The sequence below is a fragment of the Barbus barbus genome, assembly GCF_936440315.1.
Source record: "Barbus barbus genome assembly, chromosome: 43".
Lineage (NCBI taxonomy): Eukaryota > Metazoa > Chordata > Actinopteri > Cypriniformes > Cyprinidae > Barbus > Barbus barbus.
The window spans coordinates 1,639,434-1,667,071 of NC_136721.1; the positions used below are offsets into that span (position 1 = coordinate 1,639,434).

At 35.5% G+C, this 27,638-nt stretch overlaps 1 protein-coding gene across 19 annotated transcripts in view; it reads right to left on the reverse strand.

The window, feature by feature from the left end:
* Positions 1–452: 452 nt before the first annotated feature.
* The window catches only part of LOC306862529 (transcription factor 7-like 2), a 55,723-nt gene continuing 28,537 nt past the window's right edge, over positions 453–27,638 (reverse strand). The window contains exons 5-13 of one of the 19 annotated variants that reach the window (XR_013783576.1): positions 19,625–19,703; positions 14,885–14,971; positions 10,660–10,776; positions 9,719–9,772; positions 8,206–8,362; positions 7,708–7,815; positions 5,449–5,497; positions 1,312–2,462; positions 453–1,257 (exon numbers count right to left, since the gene is read on the reverse strand). Coding sequence is in view for 10 of the 19 variants with exons in the window: in XM_079405365.1 (XP_079261491.1) it covers positions 2,386–2,462; positions 5,449–5,527; positions 7,708–7,815; positions 8,206–8,362; positions 9,719–9,772; positions 10,660–10,776; positions 14,885–14,971; positions 19,625–19,703 (758 nt within the window). In the remaining 9 variants the exon portion in view is untranslated. Of the gene's footprint in view, positions 2,486–5,448; positions 5,528–7,707; positions 7,816–8,205; positions 8,363–9,718; positions 9,773–10,659; positions 10,777–14,884; positions 14,972–19,624; positions 19,704–27,638 lie in introns of all 19 variants that reach the window. The other 18 variants (XR_013783577.1, XR_013783572.1, XR_013783573.1 and 15 more) reach the window with 18 other exon arrangements.

Genomic DNA, 27,638 nt, shown 5'->3' on the forward strand with positions numbered 1-27,638 from the left:
AGGAGCATTGCTATCATGAATGTTGGGTCTGTTGGTTTCTCTGAGTCTATTACACCTACTAGTAAATTATTTGCCATGTAATAATATGATTTATACCAAAAACAGTGATTGATCTGGTTAGTCATGTTGGACTGCTATTATTTTGAACACAACTGTATTTTTCATTGTTAGTTCATGTTAAGTAAACAGTTAAATAATTGTAACGGTGGATGTGATGGGACAATAGCTTATTAACTATTGTGCAGTATTATATTGTTCTGGTATTATTAAAAACCGTAGTGAAGATGCATTGCAAAACAATGTAAATCATATGTGATCAAATGAGTTCATTATACAGTCGATAAAACCACTAAAAACAGGTCAAGCTGGACACAGTGCTGCTGGTGAATAAACACAATACATGCAAAACAACCAAACAGTATGCTGTTTCACTTGAGAGAACCACAAAGACAGAGTTTTCAAAATATTTTAATAAATCTAGAGAATGATTATTACATCAAAAGCAAAAGAAAGAGCGATGACTTGCTATATGTTAACACTGCAGATGTGTGGCTCCCTGCCTGATCGCAGATGACATGACCTGAGTCAACACTGAAGCACACACACACACACACACACAGATACATAATCATACTTCATTTCATACTGCGACGTTTGGATGGATGACAGGCATAGCTGACTACTTCAGATCTACACAACAAAAGCTATTAAAAGTAAACAGCCAAGGAATGTTTTTTCTTTTTTTCCACTTTACATAAAAACATATAAAAGTTTAGGTATTTACGGAGTTTCAATCTATAAAAGATGAACTTTAACAACACTTATTTGATTGTACAAGAGTTATGGTGAGAACGGACACTGTTTTCAGAGATCATTTATCTCCACACACAGTGGCTGAATCTCATGAAGAAACATCCAGGTCACGCTTTAGCAGAAAAATCCATTTTGCACAAAGAAAATTAAGTTATTTAGATCATTCAGACTTTTGGGATTGTGATGACATTCAGCACATCTCCCCCAAAATTCACATTACTGTAATGCACAAAACAAATCGTTTCCACTACTGTAATTGTGGCTAAACGGCTCTACCAAACAAATTAAATCAGTATCTTTTCATTGCGTTTAGATGCACAGACTGTTTAATGAAACAGAGGTGGCATGAATGCATTTACACTGCAAAATAATGGTATGAGATTAATGTTTTATATACGTGATCCTGGACCACAAAACCAGTCATAATTTATGAATATACATCATCTGAAAGCTGAATAAATAAGCTTTCCAATCATGTATGGTTTGTTTTGCATATACATCATCTGAAAATCTGGAATCTGAGGGAGCAAAAAAATCTAAATATTGAGAAAATCTCCTTTAAAGTTGTTCAAATGAAGTTCTTAGCAATGCATATTACTAATCAAAAATTAAGTTTTGATATATTTACAGTAGGAAATTTACTAAATATCTTCATGGAACATGATCTATTCTTAATATCCTAATGATTTTTGTCATAAAAGAAATATCAATAATTTTGACCCATACAGTGTATTGTTGGCTATTGCTACAAATATACCCCAGAGACTTCAGATGGTCCAGGGTCACATATATACATATATAATATAAATATGAAACTAACCTACCGGTCGGTGGCACTAAGTGACTGTCTCGATTCGTTCAAACTGCTGATTCAGTCAAGAATGAGAAAACGAGTGAGTCGTTGAATTGTTCGCTCAACAGAGAATCACAACGGTTCTGCTGTGGCTTTATTTGGAACTGTTTTTGTTGGCAAAATGGGGAAAAACGGCAATATTGTGTCTAAAATGTAGCTCATTTAATACAAAATCAGTATCACATTTGCAATCGTGCTGATATTTGGGAAAATAGCATTCTTGCTCGTGTAATGTTCCTTAATTGCTTAACCGTATTGTGATATAAAAGTGTAAACTTTGAACCCTTTATATATATATTTTTCAAACTACAGTAACAAAAATGATCTTTTTTGCATTATTGGTAATGAAAACAAGATGCGTAATTGCCATTAAAATGAATGAAACGGGGGAAAAACACATTCTTCATGAGATTCATCCACACGGAGATCTAACTCCATGACTTCCTAAAAGATGAGAGGACGCCCCGTGTGAACTTGTTGGTTTTTTTGCTGAGGAAACTGAAGTGACGGAGAACTTGAAGAACGTGAGAGCAGTCTCCGCAGCGAGTGAGCCGTCGGTCTGGGTTATTGTGGCTGCCTTACGGCGCTCTCTGTTTTAATTCTGCTGAAGTCGAGCGAGAGTCTGGGTGGGTGGGCGGAGCGTTTGGCAATCTGTGGGAGGGGCCTGCTGGTGGGGGAGGCGGGGTTTGGCGGGTGATAGACAGGTGAAGGGGGGGAGTCTATAGCACTTCCATCGGAAGAATGGGGGCTGGCGCAGCGTCCTCTTTGAAGGTAGCGAATGCACTTCTTTTTCCTCCTAGGAACAGTCAAGAGAGTTATCTGTGAATAAAGCGTGGATGTGAAACGTCACAAAGATGAACTGCACAACAATGACACAAAATAAAGAGCACACAAAACAAACAGTTATGCCAGAATATACAGTGTAAGACACGTGTGAAATTACTTTATTCGACAGTTCCACATATTTTCTGTTATGCAAATGAGGAATTATCCAATTTAAAATGCATTAATTTGCATACTTTTCCAGAATGGAAATCTGAATCTCGAATAAAGCCAGGTTCAAAATTCTTGTTTCATTTTGTCTGCATATTGGAGAATAAAATGTTATATAAATCAGGTGAACGATGAACAAAATCCTCGGTAAAATCTGCCTTTAAATATGTATTGTAATTGAAATCTACAGATGCAAAATAGATGAAGATAAAAACTTGAATGTGTATTCTGGATGTTTTCCTTCCACTGAATCTCAGAACTGACTGGTGCTCGACAAACAGTGGTTTTGTCAGCAGTGTCTTGCCTTCAGGAATAGTGTTGAATTTTGAAGTTGAAAGCGACTGCAACACGTAAGCCATACTGACTGGAAACCGCAGCACTAGTAAACGCTGGAGATCAGTCACTTCACACACAAATCAAAGTCACACACTCGCTCTCGGCCGCATCAAAGTCTCAGCCTTCCTCTGACTCTCGGCCAGAGCTACAGTTCATCTCATCCTCAGCGATCTCTGACTCGAGAACAAACTGACTCTTTACAAGCAATCTGATCAACTGCTTCAGGAATCACTTCATTCTCGAAGGAATTGCAGCAGTTCTTGAGTCACTGATTTAATGACCACAAACCAGTATAACAGAGCTCGAGCGTGTGACTAAAGTTACTAAGTCACTGGTAAGTTACTCGTGCGCAAAAATGAAGGTGCTACACTCTTAAAAGGTTCTTCACAGCGATGCCACAGAAGAACCATCTCTTTCTTAACTGTTTATAATCTGAAGAACCTTCTTTTGTGAAACGGAAAGGTTCCTTATGGAACCATGTTCTTCTATGGCATCGTGAAGCACCTTTATTTTTAAGAGTGGAATGTTGAATTTGAGTAGATTACTGTAAATGAAAACGAGTATTTTTGCATAACGCTCATCTTAAAATGTTAACATTTTGATGTTTATGAATTTGATTTTTATGCTATTTGTAGCCACATATTTACATTTCTTTTTAAATATAGTGTATTTTTTACACACTTTAGTTACCATGAACTTAAACAGACATTTTAGTATATTAAAGTTTATTTGAATGTTTTGATTTACATTTTATATATTAATGTTTTGATAGTGTACCTATATTAAGTTTAAAAAATAATATTAAAGGGCCGCACTATTTGGGGAAAAATTTAATTGCAATTTTTCTGAGGAAAAAAAAGTGATTATAATTTAATGTCTTGTTTGTAAGGCAACAGAATTTTGTGATTATATCAATATGGATATACAATAATAACAACATTAATAATTATAATTATAACTGCATAACTAAATAATATTAAAATGACTATTGATCTAATGCACAATTTAACCCAAGTTTGTGATTATATCAATATGGCTATTAACAACAATTACGATCACAATTCAAAATTAAATAAAAATAAAATAATGTATATTGTAATATTTCACAGTAAAATAAAAAATATTTAAGAAAAATAATAATATAATTAAATTCTAAATGTAAATTTGCAAAACTTATATTTATAGCTTATTACGTCATTCCTCAAATGTTAAACAGTAAACTTAGAGCATGAATTAAATAGCAGCCTTTGTAACTTGATAATCACACCATATTGTGATTTTAATTTTATTTAGTTTAATCATGCAACCCTAATCTGCAATAATCATCTGACTGACTAGTGTTGGCTAGAATTAATAATAATGGATAAGTACTTTTTATACACTTCTTCTTCCACCACTGTGCCAAAGTTCAAACAGGACTACGACTCAAAGGTTTATGCACAGCTTGGAGCAAACCCTTGCAGAAAGTCAGATGAAACCCAGAGGTGAGTGTCTGATAAAAGCAGACTGGCTGGAGCTGAAGCGGTGTTAGTGACAGACGTACACACCTGCAGGGGCCGCACCAGTCCGTTTGTTGGTTGAGGCCAAAGCGAGCGCGGCATTTCTTTGGCGAGCCGGGGTCTGAGCGAAAGGCAGCATGCGTGCAGAGAAAGAGAGAGAGGAGGAGAAGAAGGGAAAGAGCCGCCGAGGCAGAGAGGTTAGCCGTCCAAACACCAGGAGAAAGAGAAAAGCAATCACAGTCAAGACCATCAGCGCTCCCTCGTATCATATTAGCTGCTAGTCCATGCATACTGCCTACTGTACTGTAAAAACACTTGAAAAGTGCTAAATAACACAAAAATATGGCATCTTGTTTCTGCCACTGAATAAAAAATAAAGGTAACTTACCTCACAATTTGGACTTTTTTCTTACAATTGTGAGTTTGCACTTCTTTTCTCAGAATAGCATGATGTAAACTCACAATTGTAATGGAAAGTCAAGGAAAGATTCTGACATTTCCAAGTTTATGCCTAACAATTCTGAGAAAAGAGGTCAGAATTTCAGGATGTAAACTTGCAATTCTGAGAAAAAAAAGCTGGGATAAGAATTGTGAGATAAACTCTGAATTTTGAGGGGGAAAAAAAAAACAGAATTGTGTGATACAAACTTGAAATTTTGAAGAAAAAAGTCTGAATTGTGAGATATAATCACCAAAAAAAATTGAATTGCCAGTTTGATGAGAAGACACCAGAGTTCAATGAATATCTGAATTATTAGCATTTATTAGAAATAACTGTTCTTCTGCTGAGTAATACAGTGCAGTAGTGTAGTGATCTGTACGTGGCTCATCCAGTCAGAATTCAGTCTCAATGATCAGTTTTATCTTTGATATTGTTGTAAGTGAGTGTTCCTCGTGATCTGTACAGAAGTCGCTCTTAATGCGCTCAATGCATGTGAAAACACAGAAATCTACCTGTGCCAGAGTCCTGCTGCTTATCTCGTTTCCTTCGCTTCTTTTTGCCCTGTGGTGATGAGAGATCAGAGTGAGCACACTGACCATCACACACACACACACACACACAGACACACACACACAGACACACACACACACGTGTTGAATCATGCTAATTACACAGGTCACTCAGTGTAAACTTCTAAATCTGTCTGATCTCTGCACATGTCTCTGCTTTCTTCCACCCCCTGCTTTCCCAAATACATTCTGTGTGTGTGTGTGCTTGCGTGCGTGCGTGCGCACGTGTGTGTGTGTGTGTGGGTGCTTGCGTGCGCGCGCGCGCGTGTGTGTGTGTGCTTGTGTGTGTGTGTGTGCTTGCATGTGTGCGTGTGTGTGCTTGCGTTTGTGTGTGTGTGTGTGTGTGTGTGTGTGCTTGCATGTGTGTGTGTGTGTGTGTGTGTGGACAGACACATCCGCACAGCAGCGCTGCAGTTAATATCTCTGCGTGGGTTGTGTGTTTCCTGTTTACGTGCAGGTGACGGCTCTAAATGTAAGTGAAATTTTTGTTCGCATGTGATGGGTGTCAATCTCTGAGAGAGAGAGAGGTGTTACTTCCTGAAAATGTTCAAATATTGAACTTACCAAAAAAAGGAAAAATAATAATTTAATTAGCTTTTATTTTAGACTTTCAGTTTTCATTTTAGTTATTTTGTTATTTGCAATTTTTTATGTGATTGTTTTTTTTTTTAAGTATTATTTTAAGTTATATTTTAGTTTTAGTTCTTTTTTATTTATTTTATTTCCAGTTATTTCCTCAACTTTAGAAAAGAGAAATCTTGTCCTGGCAACTAACTAAAATAACTAATATTTACATATTTACATGGGTGATAAATACATTTATACAGAAAGACATTTATTATTTGTATTTTTATTTGTATATTATCTAATTAAGTATCAAGTACACAATTTTGCATATTTATATATTATAAAAATAATATGTTCTTTCAAAATATATTCTTTCTTCAACGTTCAAATAGCTATTTTTCTTTCCAAAGTAAATGTAACTAATACAAAAAAATAAATAAAAATAAATCGTCACTTCCTGGAAAAATGATGCAATGCATAAATAATAAAAATAGGAATAGTTGCAAACATGCAGCTCTTGTTTTTCTACATACAAAATAGTAATTTATAATTTTTTATAAAATCATTTATTATTTTGATATATTTATTTCATTGTAGTTTAAGCAAGTCTTCTTATCTGACACAAAATGATGCACATTTTAAGATTTTATGCACATCTTGCTGTTTCCATCCAGTGTTTTTTTATGCAATATCCCAAAATGCACATAAAAATATATGGATGGAAGGAAACACAGCCTCTTCAGTTCATCCAAGCAGGAATATTCCTATTTAATGCCATTTAATGCCACACTCAGTGAGTAATATGAGAAGTCATCAGTGATAAATTATCCAGCATTTGCAGCCCACTGTACGATTTCCCAGTCAGCAAGAGAAAAAAGCATAATTTCCTCCTCTTCCACAAATCACAAGCATTACATTATTGAAAGCATTTATTAATCTTTGTTAATGTTAGCTGACAGAAACACAATTTGTACAATTAGTGCATTAACTAATGTTAACAGGTACCACAGTTAATTTGGAAAATGCTGTAAAATTCTTATTAATGTAGTAATAAATTATTATTAATTAAACCTTAATGTAAAGTGTGACTGTATTTTTAATAATCATTGTAATAAAAGACTACAAAAACTAACATGCACTATAAAACATAAGAGTGTTTTAGTATTATTTATATATTATTATATTTTGAATGTTCTTTTCTTTTTATCCTTTCATGTTTTGTAATTTTATTATGTGCTTTTTTTCTTTTTTTTCTTTGCTTAATTTAATTTAATTTATTTTATTTCTAGTTAGTCATTTTAGTGCCTCAACTTAATAAAAATAGAAATCTTGCCTTGGCAGCTAACATAAGCTAATATCATCTAATATTTATATTTTATTGCAGATTTATTTCAACGAATTGATATGTTTTGATTGTTTTAGTTCTAGTTAACAATACCCCTGCTTAAGAAATATATTTAATTTAGTCATAGTTGACAGTCCAGCGGATGCAGTCTGAATGAACGGCCAGAATAATCTCATTGTGATTGATCTGTAATGAGAGTTTGGACACTGGATCTGCTCACGTTTATATCCCACATGTCAGAATGATCCTGATTTTCCTCACTTAGCTGCAGAGTAATGAGAAGCACTCACATAGTTGTCTCGGGCCGACCAGCTGGGATAAAGCTGCATGTGAAGCTGTCGCTCCTTCCGCGCCAGTTCATAGTACTTGGCCTGTTCCTCGCGGGTCAGAGCGTGCCACTGTAATACACACACACACACACACAGATGTTAGGTTTCTGTGGATTGTAGAGTCTTTACATAGACTTCTATTACTTTTATACTGACCAAACAATATTTTCTATCCCCCTAACCCAACCCTAACACACACACACACACAAACTCTCTCTCTCTCTCTCTCTCTCTCGCTCACATGCACACAAACACACACGTTGTGTTTCCATGTTTTATGGGGACTCTCCATAGGCGTAATGGTTTATATACTGTACAAACCGTATTTTCTATCGTCCTACACCAACCCTATACATAAACCTACCCCTTGTTTCCTCATGGGGAGCTAAAAAATGTCCTTTAACATGACATTTGGTCCCCATAACATGATAAATAGCAGGCACACACACACTCACTCACCCGTCGGCCCAGGATCTGGTTGATGGCGGCGCTCTCCTTCAGTGTGCACTCAGCGATGACTTTGGCCCGCATCTCCTTCATGTAGAGCATGAATGCGTTCAGCGGCTTCTTGATCACCGGTTTCTTGGGCTCCTTCTTCACCTCTGGATGAGATTTGCTGAGGTACACCATGAAGAAGAAAGAGAAAAACACTTTATTATACAAATAACAATGGTTAAAAACATCTCTGGATGGGCGTCCCATTACTCGAAATCAACAAAGGCACAAAGCCCATGTTTATATCTCATCTATAATGATCATTTAAACCATTTATATTCTCATTTTGTTGATTCATTCATTCATTTATGATTGCGTGGTTTATTTGTCTTCATGAGTAAGAGATAAGAGGGACGTTGTTGTGAAGCAGTAGTTTTCAATCGTGGTATATTAACACTTGTTCTATGATTGTTCGATAAACGCCGCTCCTTTGTTATCTTCCTCACTTGTCTCCTGCTTCTGCTCTTCTCTGGCGTTCTCAGTCTTCTTCTTCTTGGCTGATAGAAGACTGTTAATATGGGTTTTGGGTGTCAGACTTTGCTGACTGCGTTTCAGATACGAGACAAATCTTGTGGCAGGATTCAGATCTGAAATTCTGATGTGGAGACTTGATCTGACATTTGATAGGAACAAGCATTTTCAACTGAAAACACTTAATATTAAACAAATATATTCAGTGCTGGGTAGTAACTGATTACATGTGGATTACGTAATCATAAATTACATGAGATTGCATATTATTCTTATTAAAGCAATAAATTATTCATAAGTTATTGATTCTCCCTAATTCTTCTTTCTAAGATAGCCTATAAGTTTTGCATTCTTAAAATTTGTGGACATTCACACAAAGTCAGACGGATATTATTACACAAACTGAGACGCCACACAACAGTTGACCACTAGATTTACAAAAATCCTTTCCGTTTGAGTTTTACTTCAACATTTCAACAATGCATCAACTACTGATGAACACATATTTTTATTTAAATGCTGAATTATTTTCAAATTATTTATTTTTATGATGGTTTTAAATATTCGCTTTTCATTAAATTCACAAACCCCCTGCAGTTCCTTCAAGAAGCCCAGTTTGGGGAAACTTTGACAATGTAATGTTTAATGCTCAACAGATATAATATATTTTCTTTTTCTTTGTACTTTTATATCAATATAGTACAAGATTATGATATTTAATGCATTAGGTCGAAAGTAATCTAAAAGTAATCCAAAAGTAGTCAGATTACCTTAATATGTAATGTAATGGATTACATATGGATTTTTACATGCAATTTGGAATCAGTAACAGACTCGGACCCAGCACTGGATATATTTCACACAAACAGAGGTATTTGAGGTATTAAAATTAAAATAACTTTTTTTCTAGAACTGAGTCCCAAAGACATGGACAGTTTATTATGAGAATCAGATTTGTATCAAGTATTTCTATACTAAGTATTTATATTCAGGAGTGCAAACTCACAAGACAATTCCAGATCTCACAGGACCAAACAGAAGGCAATTTGCTCTACAACTTCTAGAGAGGTTATGGAAGAAAAACACAGATTCAGATGGGATTAAAATCACAAAGTACGTCCTCCAGGAAAACTAGTCCCGTCCGAATCAAGGTTTCAACTGTTTTCAGATGTTGCCTTTTTGGTGTTGAGACCAAAATGTGGCACTTAAAAAAATGGCACAAACATACAATAAAACTACTGGAATAATATTTGCGTGTGCTTGAATTTCAGAAAAATAGCTTCAAGAGTTTCCAGGGGCCTCATTTATAAAAAGTTGCATGTAAACCGTCCTAAATTTGTTCTAAGACCGTTTCTCAAATGTGTGATTCAGAGAAAACGGAAAACGAACGTGCGCGCTGCTGACCCCCTAATTAATATCATTAGCATATAGAAAAGCGTCGAAAACCGTTGTTTGAGAATGGCTTTAGTGACACAATACTTACAATAACATAAAATACTGTGCTTTAATTTGTAGCATCAAGAAAAACAGGATGCCTTTTTAATTTATGGAGCGAATCATAGAAACACGTTTTTTTTTTTTTCCCGTTTTAAGTGAAACATATTTCGTGTTTATATATTTAATTATATACAATTTGATTCAGTTTTTCTGAACTGAAATGCACATCCCTAATACTACTACTATTATTATTATCATCATTATCATCATCATGGCTGCTGCTTATATTTCCAAATACCTACAGTACTCCAATTTGACAAGGAAACGTGTACGTCTGCTCAGACCCTGACGAGGCTCTAAGCACTTTTCCATGCAATGACTGTGTTAATAAATACGAACGTTCCCGTGGCGTTGAGATCAAATTTGTGCGTATGCATGTTTTAGAAGCGAGGCCCCAGGTCTGTTCTGTACTCTATTCACTGAAAGCATCAGATCTGCAGGAGAGCTTACGTGTAAATGTTCCTGTCGTACTGGTTGTGCTCCTGTTTGCCGGAGGGAGGCACTATCGCGGGGTGTGGGATGCCTGTAGGGTGCATGCCGGACTGAAGCATCAGAGAATGAGAGAACCTACACACACACACACACACACACACACACGAACATGCCAGTTATTTCAGCCCACAACATGAGATTTTCTAGCTCTGTCTGTATTAAAAGGGAACTCCCCAACACATCAGATAAACACATGATGCATTAGAAAACACTTTGCAATGACAAAAAATAAAGTGTTGGTTTGAGTTCCCTTTTACAGTTTTTTTTTTCAACTGCTTACACACGTTTTCAAAACTTTGCCTCTTTTTTCAAAACTTTGCACACAAATCCAAGAATTGCACACACAAAATGCAAATTGCCTCACATCTAATTCACATTCAAAGCATCACAAACACATCTCAAAAGCAAACATTTGGCTTATGTTGCAAACACCTTTGCCGTAATATTATATTTTTGGATGTATAATATACACACAGTTATTCCAAACCTAAAGCTCTTATTTCATGAGCTCCTGTGTGCATTTCTGTACAAGATTGACAGTAGCAGAGAGATGTTGAAAATTCATGGTAAACACGAAAGCAGGATTGAAAGCTATTTTTTTTTACTGTAATCATTTGTGGCTGTGAACACAGTATTACACAGTACCAAAGAAAAGCATGTGTAGTTGTGTGTTTATTGATTGGTTGGTGTTCAATAAAGCACATGTGAGGAGTTAGTGTGAAGCGCTGATGAATTAGTGTGGCATTTTGTTTGGTTGTGTTTAAAGGAAATCAAGAAACTTCCTGATAGATTTGTGTGTGTTACATAGAGAATTGTGTGTGTTTTATGAAACTGAGTCAAAGGCAGAGAATTAGTGTCTGGTTTTGCAGATTTGGTGTGTGCTTCTGCTGTTTGTGTGTCAGCTTTCAGAAATTGTGTAACAAGTAAAGATTTTGCGTGCAAGCAAGAAAAAACCTGTAATGAAGCATCAATGCGTCATGTGACCAGCAGCTGGCGCTCTATCTGCACCACAAGCACATACTGCAAAACACACACGACCTCGTTCAGCCGGAGGGAAAACAAGCCCGCCATCTGAAGCATTCAATAAAAACTCTTCAATCTCTGCGAGACAAAGCCGGCTCTACAGCAGCACTAATATTTGAACAGCCAATCCTGATGGAGAAGGACAGCAGAAAGGATTACAGCTCAACAAAGCGTCCCGACACACTCGCAGCTCCAGACCCTGTTTTGGATTTGTGCCTTTGACACGAGAAGAATTGAACAAAGATGTGCGTCGTCTGTTGACATCCGAATAAAACCGTCTCCACAGCTTGGATTTATTACTGCATGTAAGCATATTAACATGATTTGTTCATCTAATTCGGGTTTTGGGTTACAAAGGAAGGATTTGATCACAGTTGACGTCTGATGGGAAAAGCCAAAGCGATGGGTTGGTGCCTCACACAATCCACTTTGAGACTGAGCTGACCAAACAAACGGCTTGAAGAACACTCGAGAAGAGATGGCAAGGGGACCTGAACTCTATAGAGGAGTCTGGATTACGTTCTGACTGGACGTTATGTGTGTGTGTGTCTGTGTGTGTGTTTTGTGGAAACACAAGAAAGTACTTCAACATGAAAAAGGAACAAAAATATCATACAGCGTACAGCTGAGGGCCATATGATCAGTCAGTCCAGCGTATTTCCACAGAGACCAACTATTAACTTTCATGTTGTGCTGTGGGTACGGCATTTGTGTCAAACGAGGGCAGGCCCTACTGGTTTCTATGCTCTTTGACAAGAATCAACACTGCAAAAAACACTAAAGAGTCATGCACAAATTGGATCTCTATTGCAGCTTTATATATATATATATATATATTTTTTTTTTTTACCGAAGTCTCTTTTGCTCATCAAGGCTGCATTTATTTGATCAAAAATACAGAAAAAAACTGTAATATTGTGAAATATTATTACAATTTAAAATAATGGTTTTCTGTTTTAATATCCTTTCAAATATAATTTATTTCTGCGATCAAAGCTGTATTTTCAGCATCATTACTCCAGTCTTCAGTGTCACATGATCTTCAGAAATCATAATAATATACTGATTTACTATCAGGATTCTTTGATGAATAAAATCTTAAAAATGTTATAAAAAATAGAAATCTTTTGTAATACTATACACTAACATTGAAAAGTTTTTTTGAAAGAAATTAATACTTTTATTCAGCAAGGATGTATTAAATTGATAAAAAGTGATAGTAAAGGCTTATAGATCTCTAACTGAAGACTGGCGTAATGATGCTGAAAATTCAGCTTTGACCACAAGAATAAATTATATTTTAAAGTATATTAAAATAGAAAACCATTGTTTTAAATTGTAATAATATTACATATTTTTTCTCTGTATTTTTGATCAAATAAATAGAGCCTTTATGAGCATAAAAGAAATTCTGATCCCAGACTTTTGCATGGCAGCGTATAAAATCCCATTTTTACTACTTACAGTTTTCTGTTTTTTTACCTGAATGTTTGCTGTTAAACGGCCCATATAAAAATCTGTCAAAGTGCATGGAAATTTGACTCCCAACACAATCGTATTCACCAAAATGCATACGCTCTTTCCAAAACACACCTATGGGGTCAAAACCTTGACATTCATGACTAAATAAGAAAACAATTCAAGAACAAACAAGTTTAACCAGTGTTTCAAGCTGTTTTAAAACCGACACAATAGGAGAGTTCCTTAGTTTACATACCAGCACTAGATCTACCAATATAAGGACAACATTTAATGTGTTTCTGCATATTAATGCACGTTAGCTATGCCTGCATTCACAGTATAGCATGACCTCTCGCACCCGTAATTAAAGCACTGTTCCGGGTTCATTCAATTCAAGCTCTGCTGAAAGCATTCGTTTCAACTCTTATTTGAAAATCAGGGGAAAATTTTTTCGTTAACTTAAGGCCTGTTCACACAAATAATGATAGCTATAGCAACCAACATCATAGTAACATTGTTTATTGCAAGCATGCTGCAGTTTTGATGTCTGAAACTTAATAGCTGAAGCTCTTTAAAGCAGGATGGATTCTGATTGGCTGGCAATGGACCTTTTTCACATCTCAGCAGCGGAAGTCATCACGGTTGGGTTAACTTCAAGAGCAGTGAATGGGAGAGTACCACAAATACATTTTTTGCATTTCCATTTGCTCAAATCGCAAAAGTAAAACTCCTCGATAGTGTTTTCATGTCTTTCAATAAAAGGAAATAATTGAAAGAGACTGATAACATCATTCAGAAGAGAGAACGATGTCAAATTGACCTTCCCTTCCACAGACGCTGCATTAGCCTTAACTAGTCTTTTTGTAATTTGATGCAAAGGTGATATAATACAAATTATAGTGTTATAAATGTGCAAAAAAAAATTTAAACACTAGAAATATAAAAAACATTTGAGGATTTATGAAGCTGATGACCGTTAAACACGTCATCAAATTTTTGTGAAAAGGGTCCATCTTTTAATCATTTGTCAGATATTATTTCCAGAAGTTATTTCCAATATGTGACCCTGGAGCACAAAAGCAGTCTTAAGTCGCTGGGGTATATTTGTAGCAATAACCAACAATACATTGTATGGGTCAAAATTATACATTTTTCTTTCATGCCAAAAATCATTAGGATATTAATTATGTTCCATGAAGATATTTAGTAAATTTCTTACCGTAAATATATCAAAACTTAATTTTTGATTAGTAATATGCATTGCTAAGAACTTAATTTGAACAACTTTAAAGATGATTTTCTCAATATTTTTTTGCACCCTCAGATTCCAGATTTTCAAATAGTTGCATCTCAGCCAAATATTGTCCTATCATAACAAACCATACATCAATGGAAAGCTTATTTATAATTTGAAGAAATTGACCCTTATGACTGGTTTTGTGCTCCAGCGTCACATATTTCCACTCGAGTCACAGCCGTGTAAAACCACTATAACGCACTGCTTATAAGCTGAATGCACATGTTTTAGCTGAATAAAGTCAGAATCAGAGCGGTGTAGAGCAGATCCCGGAGCGTTCCTGTAAGCGAGGCTCAGTTTAGCAGTATTCGGGGTTCTGGACGAGAGCTCAGCGGCGACACACACAGGGCTGAAGCGTCGCGATGCGGTCGGCAGAAGCACAGGTGAGGTCTGGTACTGTACCTGGGGAAGGAGGAGCTGCTCTGGAGGCTGGAGGAGTAGGACTGTCTGAAGCCGCAGGAGGGCAGAGGATAGACAGGCTGATTGGGCCTGTGGGTCGGGGGACAGAGTTAGAGCCTCCGGCGGTGCATTTGCTGAAGACTCAACTGCTTTCCAAACACTGAACACTGTGTTTGGGGCGGGACTAACTGTTTGTCTGACCAATGGAGGCAGGAAACCTCTCTGAAAACAATTCTAGCAACGCACACGCTCAACTTTAATACTAGCGCTTTTTTGATCACGCAGGGCCTTGACTGTACTTAACTACAACTGAAACTAAAGTTACAGCTATACAGCAGGTATTGAACACGTCACCATTTTTCTCAGTAAATATATTTCTAAAGGTGCTGTTGACATGAAATTTTCACCAGAAGTCGGTAACAACCCAAGTAATCCATACATACAAAGAAAACAAAATAAATACGTTCAGAAATTAAGTTGTGGAATAAAATTTAATAACACCGGGGAAGAGGTATTGAACTACTGAAATGTGTTTAATACTTAGTACACAAGCGTTTGTTGGGAATGACCGCTTCAAGACGCCTCCTGTAGCAGAAACTAGTGGCACACATTGCTCAGCTGTGATTTTGGCCCATTCTTCCACACAAACGGTCTTCAAATCTTGACGGTTCTGTGAGCCTCTTCTATAAACTCTGACCTTTAGTTCTTATTTTCTATTGGATTCTAGTCGGGTGATTGGCTGGCCGTTCTAGCAGCTTTATTTTCTTCCTCTGAAAGCAGTCGAGAGTTTCCTGATTTTTTCTTTTTTTGCATGTTTGTCACACTTTAATGTTTCAGATCAAACAAATTTAAATATTAAATCAAAGATAACACAAGTAAACACAACATGCATTTTTTAAATGAAGGGTTTTATGAAGGGAAAACAACCCCCCCCACCCCCTGTTAAAACATACCTGTGGTTGATCACACCTGAGTTCAGTTTCTCTAGCCACACCCAGGCCTGATTACTGCCAGACCTGTTCGCAATCAATAAATCACTTAATAGGACCTGCCTGGCAAAGTGAAGTAGACCAAAAGATCCTCAAAAGCTACACATCATGTTGAGATCCAAAGAAATTCAGGAACAAATGAGAAAGTAATTGAGATCTATCAGTCTGGAAAAGGTTATAAAGCCATTTCTAAAGCTTTGGGACTCCAGCGAACCACAGTGAGAGCCATTATCCACAAATGGAGAAAACATGGAACAGTGGTGAACCTTCCCAGGAGTGGCCGGCTGACCAAAATTACTCCAAGAGCGCAGCGACGACTCGTCCAAGAGGTCACAAAAGACCCCACAACAACATCTAAAGAACTGCAGGCCTCACTTGCCTCAGTTAAGGTCAGTGTTCATGACTCCACCATAAGAAAGAGACGGGGCAAAAATGGCCTGCATGGCAGAGCTCCAAGACGAAAACCGCTGCTGAGCAAAAAGAACATAAAGCCTCGTCTCCGTTTTGCCAGAAAACATCTTGATGATCCCCAAGACTTTTGGGAAAATACTCTGTGGACAGACGAGAAAAAAAGTTGAACTTTTTGGAAGGTGTGTGTCCCATTACATCTGGCGTAAAAGTAACACAGCATTTCAGAAAAAGGACATCATACCAACAGTAAAATATGGTGGTGGTAGTGTGATGGTCTGGGGATGTTTTGCTGCTTCAGGACCTGGAAGACTTGCTGTGATAAATGAACCATGAATTCAGCTGTCTACCAAAAAATCCTGAAGGACAATGTCCGGCCATCTGTTCGTGACCTCAAGCTGAAGCGAACTTGGGTTCTGCAGCAGGACAATGATCCAAAACACACCAGCAAATCCACCTCTGAATGGCTGAAGAAAAACAAAATGAAGGCTTTGTCCTGACCTGAATCCTATTGAGATGCTGTGGCATGACCTTAAAAAGGCGGTTCAGGCTCGAAAACCCTCCAATGAGGCTGAATTACAACAATTCAGCCAAGATGAGTGGCCAAAATTCCTCTACAGCGCTGTAACAGACTCACTGCAAGTTATCGCAAACGCTTGATTGCAGTCGTTGCTGCTAAGGGTGGCCCAACCAGTTATTAGGTTTAGGGGGCAAGCACTTTTTCACACAGGGCCATGTGGGTTTGCATTTTGTTTTCCCTTCATAATAAAAAACTTAATTCAAAAACTGCATGTTGTGTTTACTTGTGTTATCTTTGATTCATATTTAAATTTGTTTGATGATCTGAAACATTAAAGTTTGACAAACATGCAAAAAAATAAAAAAATCAGGAAGGGGGCCAACACTTTTTCACACCACTGTGTGTGTGTGTGTGTGTGTGTGTGTAATTAACCTGATGCACAAAAAAAAAAAAGAAAGAAAATAAAATAAATTAAATAAAAAGGGATATATATATATATATATATATATATATATATATATATATATATATATATACACACTGATTCAAATGATGCAAAATATTTCAGACTAAATTTATGATTTATGTATTGGAATTGCATAGAAAATGTTCATCCACTTGGATACAACAAAATACAAGTTTGTTAAAACTGTTTTAAGTCGGGCACTCAAACAAATCAGGGCATAGGTTATGAACTATTTGCATCTGTTTGATTTTATTTCAATCATCAGATTTCACCTCAAATCAGAATCAATCTGTTCATTGTGATGCTTCAATTTATTCAAGTAAAAAGTATGCATGTGGTTAAAATATGGTTCGCTGTGAAACAAACAATATTCAAGTCATTAAACGCATGGGATTGAAACGAACTAGGTTTATTGCTAATAAATACATAAACCTGGTTATTGAGCATTTAAAACACATTTGAGTTTATATTATATACCCGTTTCATTTATGTACGATAAACAGATATGAATCACATTAAGTTTATTTGTTTTTAGTGAATTAGTCATGTGTAATCCAAATTTACATTTACATTTATTAATTTAGCGGATGCTTTTATCCAAAGCCACTTACAATTGTGGAATACATCAAGCGGTTCATCTTAAAGAGGCAAATAGACAAAGGAAATGCTACAAAAGATATTAGTTTTCAGCAAATGGATGCACAATTCATATGCAATTCAAAAACATAAATCTTAAATTTAGGCCTAAATTTGTATTGATTGCACTCTTGATGATTGTTGTTACATTTCCAGGCTGGTCTGCTTAAATGTTCCAGCTGACCAATCAAATCAAAGAAGGCGGGGCTATACGGTTCACAGTAACCCAGCGAGAATATTTTCAAATCTTCACGTTACGGCAGTACAAGGACCGGTGAATTATTCATGTTTCTTGGCAGAAATGTTTCCAGGTGACAGCTTGTTTTCTCAGGCCTTGACAGACATCAGGTTAACGGAGAGCATGACTCTAGAAACACTTCAATCACCAGATCCACACACACACACACACACACACACAGCGACAGATCAATCTGACACTCATAACATCAGCAGAGATTCTCTCCAAATCAGCTCGCCACTTTATCATCACACAGAACACCATGCAGATTAATATCAGCGATGAACATTATGTAAAATAGTAAATAAGATATTAAAGTAATATTTTGAATAATAAAATGTTTAACTCAAAAAGGAATAGTTTTTTACATTGCAAGAAATACATAATGAGTGCAGCTAAAACATTGTCATATTTAATAATCACCTTTTTAATGAAATAATAAAAAAATGCTATTCCTTTAAATCTAAATCTCATCTTAAGAACTACTTACTGACTACTTAAATATTCATCATTTATTTGTTTTTAAATCAGTAACTTTAAAAAACAGTAGTAAATAAACAAGTACAACTAAAACTGGAACACAAAGCGACACAAATTAATGGCACTGGTCATAATAAAAATTAAAAAAATTCACAAAATTAGTCATTTCTTAAACTAAAATGTTCACAATGTAGCCAAAGAAGCCTACATTAATTTGAATGTAATAAACTATTAAAGTTTTGAGAGAGAATTAATATATCGTAAACACCGTTTCATTTATACAGTATATTATGTGCTGCTATAACATTACAAACTATGAATATATTATACGTTTCTCATGCAATAACCTATTATGCTATGGTAAACTACAATATGAGCTCAAGATTGGAGAAGATTAATGCATTATGACCATTATATTAAATTATATATTTATTAGTGCTGTCAAACGATTAATCGCATCCAAAATAAAAGATTTTGTTTATATATGTGTGTGTACTGTGTCTATTATGTATCTATAAACACAAACACATGCATATAAGAAAAACATGTTATGTATATATATATATTAAATATATTTATATATAACATAAAATATACGAATATGAATATATAAATGTACAAACATGCAATTATTTAAAAAATATATACTGTAGTCAAGTCACCTTTATTTATAAAGCGCTTTTAACTATGCAAATTGTGTCGAAGCAACTGCACAATATCAAAATAGTGTCAATAATGTGAAATGACAAGATGTATGTGTGTGTATTTGTATTTATATAAACGCGATTCATCGCTTGACAGCACTAATATTTATATATAATATTCAATTCCATTGTTTTAATAATACAGCTTTTTACACAAGTGCAGTTATTACATTAAATTGCTGCACAGCTAAATGTACAGTGGCTCAAAAAATACTGGGCCTCTTCACATTAAAAGATGCTCTCCTGCATCAGCAGATATGAGGAGAGATGTGTGGACTCCGAAGGGACTTTAGAGGTCTTACCAGTTCATGGACGGAGTGATCTGGCCTTGAGGCAGTGAGTAGAAACCGGAGATCTCCTGCGACTGATGCCTGTGAACACCTGTAAGACAGCGAGAGGAGGACGGCCGTTATCAACACGCTGGGAACCTGCCTCTAACAAAGAGCCCAGCGTCTTTTCCCACAGTTACTGCTACTGATGACGCTGCACATGGAGCCAATGTGAAAGCTGATAGAAATTATTCAAAAATGCAGTTGCACTTTTACAAGTTGCTTTTCCCTGAAAGCAAACCAAATATTCAAAATTCAGCCATTAAACTCCAATTCTGAGCCACCACTATTCTGAATATTTATTTATTTATATAGACTGCCATTCAAAACCCCAGAGGACATCAGAAAGACTTTCAATATCAAAAAGGAAGAAGAGGAAGAGGAAGAGGAAGCCCAGGTGTCTCTCCTCCGTCACGCATGGTCTTAATGTGCTCAGACCTGTGTTACTTTAGTATCATTGAGATACGGTCTCATATAGCTTTCTTAATACTATGAATCTGTTTTTATATCTTGTTTTCATTTTTATTGCAATCAGTCAGAGTTTAATAATGTTTTTGTAATTTTTAGTACATGTTTGTATCAAGAAGTCATTAAGGCTGCATTTATTTGTTTAAAAATACAGGAAAAAATTTATTGCAATTTAAAATACTGGTTTTCTATTTTAATATACTTATAAATATATTTTATTTCTGTGACGCAAAGCTGAATTTTTTATCATCATTACATAGTGTCACATGATCCTTCAGAAATCATTCTGATTAATTATCAATGTTGGAAACAGTTGTGCTGCTTATTATTTGATGAATAAAAAGAAAAAAACACCCCAGCTTTTATTTAAAATAGAATAATATTTATTTATAATTGTTAATAAATATTTTAAAAATAGTCTTTAAATTATAGAATAAAAATACGTTTTTATAGCCTAATGAAAACAACTTTAATAAAGCCTAATTTAATTTCCCCAAATTAATATTTTTAATAGTTTAATTTAATTTCAATTGCAAAAAGCAAGTCTAATCATTTGATTTAAAAAAAAAAACATGACAATTTAACAAATTATTATTATTATTATTATTAACAAAAATAGAGCCATATGATGTTTTATTTATTACAAATTATGTTTTTTAATTTGTCTGGATTTATTGTATAATACACATTTATTATCAAAAACTGTGGTAATAAAATAAAACATTAACAATTAACATTTTAAAATGCAATCAAATGAAAATGTAATGATTCCTTTGATTTGTGGCATTTATATTTAGGTTTACCATTTAAATTAAAACATGGAAGAAACATTTTGTGAGATGCCTTAAAATGTGAAATTATTACATTATCATTTTACAGTCTACTGCACAACAGTAATGTATTTGTATCTGCATTTCTTTGACTTTGACGGGTTGCTGTGAAGAGCTTGGAGTATTAAGTGTGTAATGTAGTATTAAATGAGTATTATAAAGTATTAAAATGGTAGTTTTTCTCAAAGGAAATTGTGAAAAGCTGGTGAAGTGACTCTCAGAGCAGCTCTGGAGATGAAGTTCATGTGTTCATGGTCTCATATATTGAGACGCAGATGGGAAATTCTGTGCATTATACTGTAAATGCCATTTTTATGACTGGATTCAGCATCACGGAAATCACAGAGTCCTACTCTTGGGTGATTTTAGTTACACAACACAGTAAAGAGCATTCAGAAGCAGCACAGATCTCTCTTTGCTTCAGGAACCTCTTATAGACTGCTCTTTCATATTTTCAGGACACTTACAGTTATGATTAATAAAAGCATAAACAGATGTTTCTCCAAAAATGCCTTGTTAGAAATGGAAATGACTGCTAGATGAGTCAGTAGGAGTGCAGAACAGCTCATATTGAGATCTCTGACCTTTGATTGGCATTTTGGCTAATCTGCGCACACTTTGAGACATCTTCTGAAGCTCTAGAGGAGATTGCAGAGGTCAGGACTTGATTTCATTGTAATGCCGTCTAGGTTTTCTTCTGAACAGCTTCATATTTTCGAGTAAATCTATGGCTTTATGACTGAATTTGCATGTTGTCTGCAGGTAAAATCATCTTGATGGCATTCTGTGATTTTATAATTGTAAAAAACAACAAAGCAGTAGCGTCACTGTGCTTTTCTGCAGGAAGTCATTTGTCAGCAGCACCCCTCAGTTAAGAGCGACCCCGAGTAACCTGTGTTTGCTGAAGAATGCTGCATGATGACTGTAATTTGCATTTGCTCTGGGCCTGTTTGTGAAGCGAACCCTCAATAAACCTGCCATGCTGGAATGTGACTGAGTCACTGGGCTTTACCTGAGAACCTGCAGCTCACGCTCCTCTCCAAACCTCAAGACAAAAGCTGCTTTCTAAACGCATCTTATTGTGAACGATTCATCCGTGTCTGTTCTTCACAGCTCTTGACAACATAACTTTTAATCAATCTTCTTATCTGTCACTACTTCAGGTTTATCTTGACTTTAAGACAAGCACAGCCCATTAGTGTAATTAACATTTTATTTAATTATTTGAGCAAATTAAACATAAATAATTGTATATATGGATACATATATACAGTAAATGAAAATGCATTATTGAGGCAGATGACTAAAAAAGTCACTTTAGAGCTATAAAATATTAATTGTTTTGCATATCACTGAACAAGAGCTTATCAACTACAATCCACTGTGCATGTTTAATAATTACATTAATGTTATTTTTTCTGATCAGTTGTACTTAATATGTAATAACAACTGAATCAACTGTCATGCCATGAAAATCTCACAAGAAAAAAATGTGGATGATCCTAAAAATAGACCTAGTTTACTACATTTTTCTAAAAATTTGGTTAACTGTGGCATAATAATGACACTAAGATGAACTGAAATATCTAAAAGTAATGCACTAAATTTAGTATCTACAGACTAAAACATAAATGCAAATTAAACGGGCCAACATTTATATATTCTAATATTTATTATGTTTAATGTATGAATAATTTATGCTAAATAAGTCTCTTCTGCTCACCAAGGCTGCATTTATGTGCTCAATAAAAGCAGTAATATTGTAAAAAACTATTATAATTTAAAATAACAGTTTTCTATGTGAATGTATTCTAAAATATGATTTATTTCTGTTTTGCAGCGCTGTATTTTCAGCATCATTGCTCCAGTCTTCAGTGTCACATGATCCTTCAGAAATCCTGATATACTGATTTGCTGCTCAGTTATTATGGTAATGGTATTAATCATGCTTTTGCTACTTTGTGTAAAGCATTTTCTGAAGACTGGAGCAATGACGCTGAAAATCCAGCGTTGATTATAGGAAAGAGTTTTAAAATATCCCGTAATAATATTTCAGACCATTTATGAATCATAATGTTTCCAAACTTTTGACAAATACAGTATACTCAAGATCAAGATTCTCACACACACAGAGTGTGAATTTCTTTCCATTTTAATTTTAACTCCTTCAATTCTGCATCATGTGTGAATCCTCTCTGACGGCACACAACCCCAGTTATTGGTCATGACTTCAAGTTAACATTTCTTATAATAACTCATTTTCAAAACAAGCCGTCAAAACATTCCCAGCGCAGCCGACAGAAGCATGAACGGCAGACGGGCTGCCTTTAAAACAGTTTTTCAATATAAGACACGATCCACATGGCGAAAGTGAAACCGATCAAACCGATGCCTGAGATGACTGGACCGCAAGCGCAGAGAAAACACCATCAAGATATCAAACAAAGTACAGTAAAACGTAAACCCTTCACATACAGTAAGTGCCAGCGGTTCAAACATTCACTCTTTGTGCTCCACCGTGTACTTTACCTGGATGTACAGTCATGACACATTTCAGACCGTGTCAACATCGTCATGTGAGCGTGTCGGGTCATGGTGGTTGAGTCTGGCACAGTTCACTGATTTACACACGATGAAGTGAGTTGACATGAGCACAGGTGTCTGACCACAGCCGAGCCCATCAACCTCTTAAAACAGGCCTTAAAGGGGTCATGAACTGCCTGTTTTTTTATTTTGTACTCTTCTCTGAGGTCCACTTATAATGTTGGCGAGATTTTTTTTACATCAAAAAAACATCATTTTTTTAATAGGTGTGGCAGATTGTAGACTCAGAAGTAAACGCCCACTGCTGTGATTGGCTAATAGTTGTGAATGTTTGACAGTCTCCATTCCTCATAGCTGGATGCTGCTGTGATTTAGGTTAAATACGCATATAATACTCATATCAAACGATCTACCAGACAAAGCAATAGTGAGCATGTAATAAAAACAGTTACTCACACGTGATGCGACATTACTGTTGGATCCAATATAGTCAGCACAGCGTCGTCTTTTAGTTTCAATCTTTCTGAAAATCCTGCATCGCATTATGCCTTGTTTGTAAACGAACCCGTGGTAAAATGAACAAAGGACCACGTTCTTACTGATGCGTTCTGGATCTTTATTAAATATAAAGTTCATTCACTCTTTCCTAACATTAGGATCAGAATAAAGGCAGTGCAAAGTTTGGCACAGCACAGCGTCTTGGTGTTTTCAGAGCATCTTTATTGCTTGGTTTCTGCGTAGACTTGCGTACGCGTCTCTCGTTATTTACGCTACATGTGCGAATTGGTGGGCGGGGCTAAACAGGGTGATGTACAATTGGTGGGCGGGGCTAAACAGAGTGATGTAGAATCGGTGGGCGGAGCCAACCAGGCAGTGATTTTGAATAGGTGGGTGGGGCTAAACAGGCAGCGATGTAGAAGCAAGTGTTGATCATCTTCTGCGGAGGCAGTGTTTAGCCACACTATTACATCACAGAGTAGAACATTCCACAAGCTGTTATTTTGGCAGACTGGGTTCAATATAAGCTGATTTTAGACTAACAACAAAGTTTTGAGTTCTGAAACTTACAGGATGTTTTTTTATAGTACAATGACCTCATATGTGATCCTGGACCACAAAACCAGTCATAAGGGTACATTTTTCAAAATTGAGATTTATACATAATCTGAAAGCTGGATAAATAAACTTGGTTAGGATGGGAGAATATTTGGCGGAGATGCAACTATTTGAAAATCTGGAATCTGAGGGTGCAAAAAAAAATCTAAATATTGAGAAAATCACCTTTAAAGTTGTCCAAATGAAGTTCTTAGCAATGCATATTACTCATCAAAAATTAAGTTTTTATATATTTACAGTAAGAAATTTCCAAAATATCTTCATGGAACATGATCTTTACTTAATATCCTAATGATTTTTGGCATAAAAGAAAAATCTATAATTTTGACTCATACAATGTATTTTTGGCTATTGCTACAAATATACCCCAGCGACTTAAGACTGCTTTTGTGATCCAGGGTCACATGTGTCAAAAGATCAAGGGAATTTTGGTTTCTCATTTCATGACCCCTTTAAACTACAGGTAATGCCAGCCTCTGTCATTTCTACTCAATTTACTTTATCAACAATCAATTTCAAAGTTATTAAGAAGGTGCAGTGAACTCATTGCTGTAGTAAAGATGAGTAATAACACTTGACTAGACATCCAACAAACAAGGCCAGGTTTGCTTCTGTGTTTTTGAGTTATCATATTTGATACATCAGGCCTTTATGGCTCATATATGAAGATATAGTGAGAATATGGAAGAAAAAACAGCTTAGTTTTATTCAGAGAATAAAAAAAAAAAAAATGCAATTTGGTGCAGATGCTGATATTTATATGGACAAAAAGTGATGCAATTCTGATTCTTTTTATGTAAATCAATGAGATCTTTATAACAGTATAGCAGATACTTACATAAAATGATATAAATATCAGTTGTCACTCTATATCTCCAATAATATGTCTCAGTAAGATGATATTTTGTGCTTAATTTGATGATCAAGGCCTTAGAAATTTGTGTATTAAACATGACATTAAGTATACTGTATATACATTAATTGTAGGCTGTTTACAGTTGCCGCATTAAAGGAATCGTTCATTCACAATTGAACACTTAAATCACTCACAAAATGTCAATTATATTTCTGAGTACTCTTTAAGGAGCTCTTGCTTTGTAATAACAGCTCATGTTGAGCACAGCTGTAAAGACTAAAACACTATAATAGTTGTAGTAAGCGGGTTTGTGCTTCAGCGGAGGGGAAGATCATTAGTGAACAATGAATCAAATGCAGGTCTGTTCCTCACACAAAGCATCATGTGACTTCAGAAAAATATGGTGTAGACATTTATAATTGAGGCTGTTTGGTGTGATTATAGCTGATGAACATGACGCAGGATGACTGACGACTGTGTGATCCAAGATATGAGGGCAAAAAAATGCCCCTCTTATTATATTTATATCATATAATATAGTTTAATGCTGTAATTTGCTGAATATTTGCACAATATCAATTTAATACAATAGTTCAATAAACAAGAAGTTAATATTGTTATATTTTAGACACAGTATTGCTTCACAAATGCCAGAAACACAGTGGTGATTCATTCCTGAATGAATCCTTGTTTTTGATTGAAACGAGTGAGTCAATGATTCACTGACTCCTTCATAAGACAACCCCCTGCTTCATTCTTGAGTGAATCAGCTGTTTGAAGGAACTGGTTGAATGAAGTTGCTGCCACATCCTGGCAGTTTTAATTGCATATTGAGAGTATATTTTCATTCTCTTTTTTTAAGCCCAAACAACTAATGCCCATTCATTATCATTATTGATTGAATCAAAATATGTCTTTCTAAAGCTACTTCCTGTAATGTCTATTTAAAGGCAGTGTAGGTGATTTGGTTCAAAAACATTTTTTGTTATGTTGGTTGAAAGTCTCTTCAAATCCCGATAGAAATCACAAAGTTTTCTAAATATATTTATATGCATTTATATCGTCTGTGGAAGCCGTAGGACTATAAAATATTCATCCAATCATATTCCTCGGTCCGAGGGCTCTGATAGGTTGTCTTACCTGCCTGTCAGCCTATGTATTTGCATACCTCCATGCACCCCGTTCACACAGATGTGATTCGTCATCAGCGCGTTCATTACGCTATTGCAGAGCGAGCGAGAATGGAAGGCGTTATTATTGTAATTTTATGCGCTTTGTACTGTAATGTCTCAGCGGTGAATGAGACGTGAGCTAATCTGACAGCGTTAATGTTGTCTCTCATGGTGTCGCTGGTTAGCCTCTGCTCTGTCTGTGTTTTGGAGGAGGCGTGGCTTTGGAGACTGATTTGCAGGGAGGGTGGGATCTTATGCTTTCAAAGATAGCTTGCTATTGCTAGCCTCTCTGAAATCACCTACCCCACCTTTAACACTTTGCTCATTTTACACAATAATCACTTTAAATAATGATGCTTTTGGGGGGTAACTTTTCAGCCAAAACTGACTGACATGCGGTTAATTTGATTATTTAATCGGCACATCATGTAAATAATTAGATTAAAAAAATGAATTGCTCAACAGCCCTATTTATAATACATATTAACAATGCCATTATTGCAGTTTTCTTCTTTTCTTCACTATAAACTCTAGTAAAAAAGTAATATATTTAAAATACAGTTATTTAATACTAAGTATAGTTCGCATATCACTCGAGACTTTATTTGGAGTACTACTTGGGCACAATGCACACTTCTTAATATTAAGCCTAAAATGTGTTTTAATGTCACTATTGATGAGGATTGTATGATTTTTGAATAATATCAGTCTTTAAATGCAAGATGTTTAAAGTGTACCTGAAGTATAGCTGTACTTTAGCACAATCAAATATCCTTCAGTGCATCTTTAGATGGACCTCAGCACTACTTTTGCACTATTAAAGTGCATTAAGCAAAAAATTAGTTGCTCCAATTTAGAAGATTTTAAGTATACCAGATTAGTACAATTGCAGGGTATTTTTATTAATCACATAAATATGTATTTGTAGCATACTTAGCATGAAATAAATGTATTTCAAATACATTTTAGTATGTTTATTTTTCACTAGGGAACCATATTGC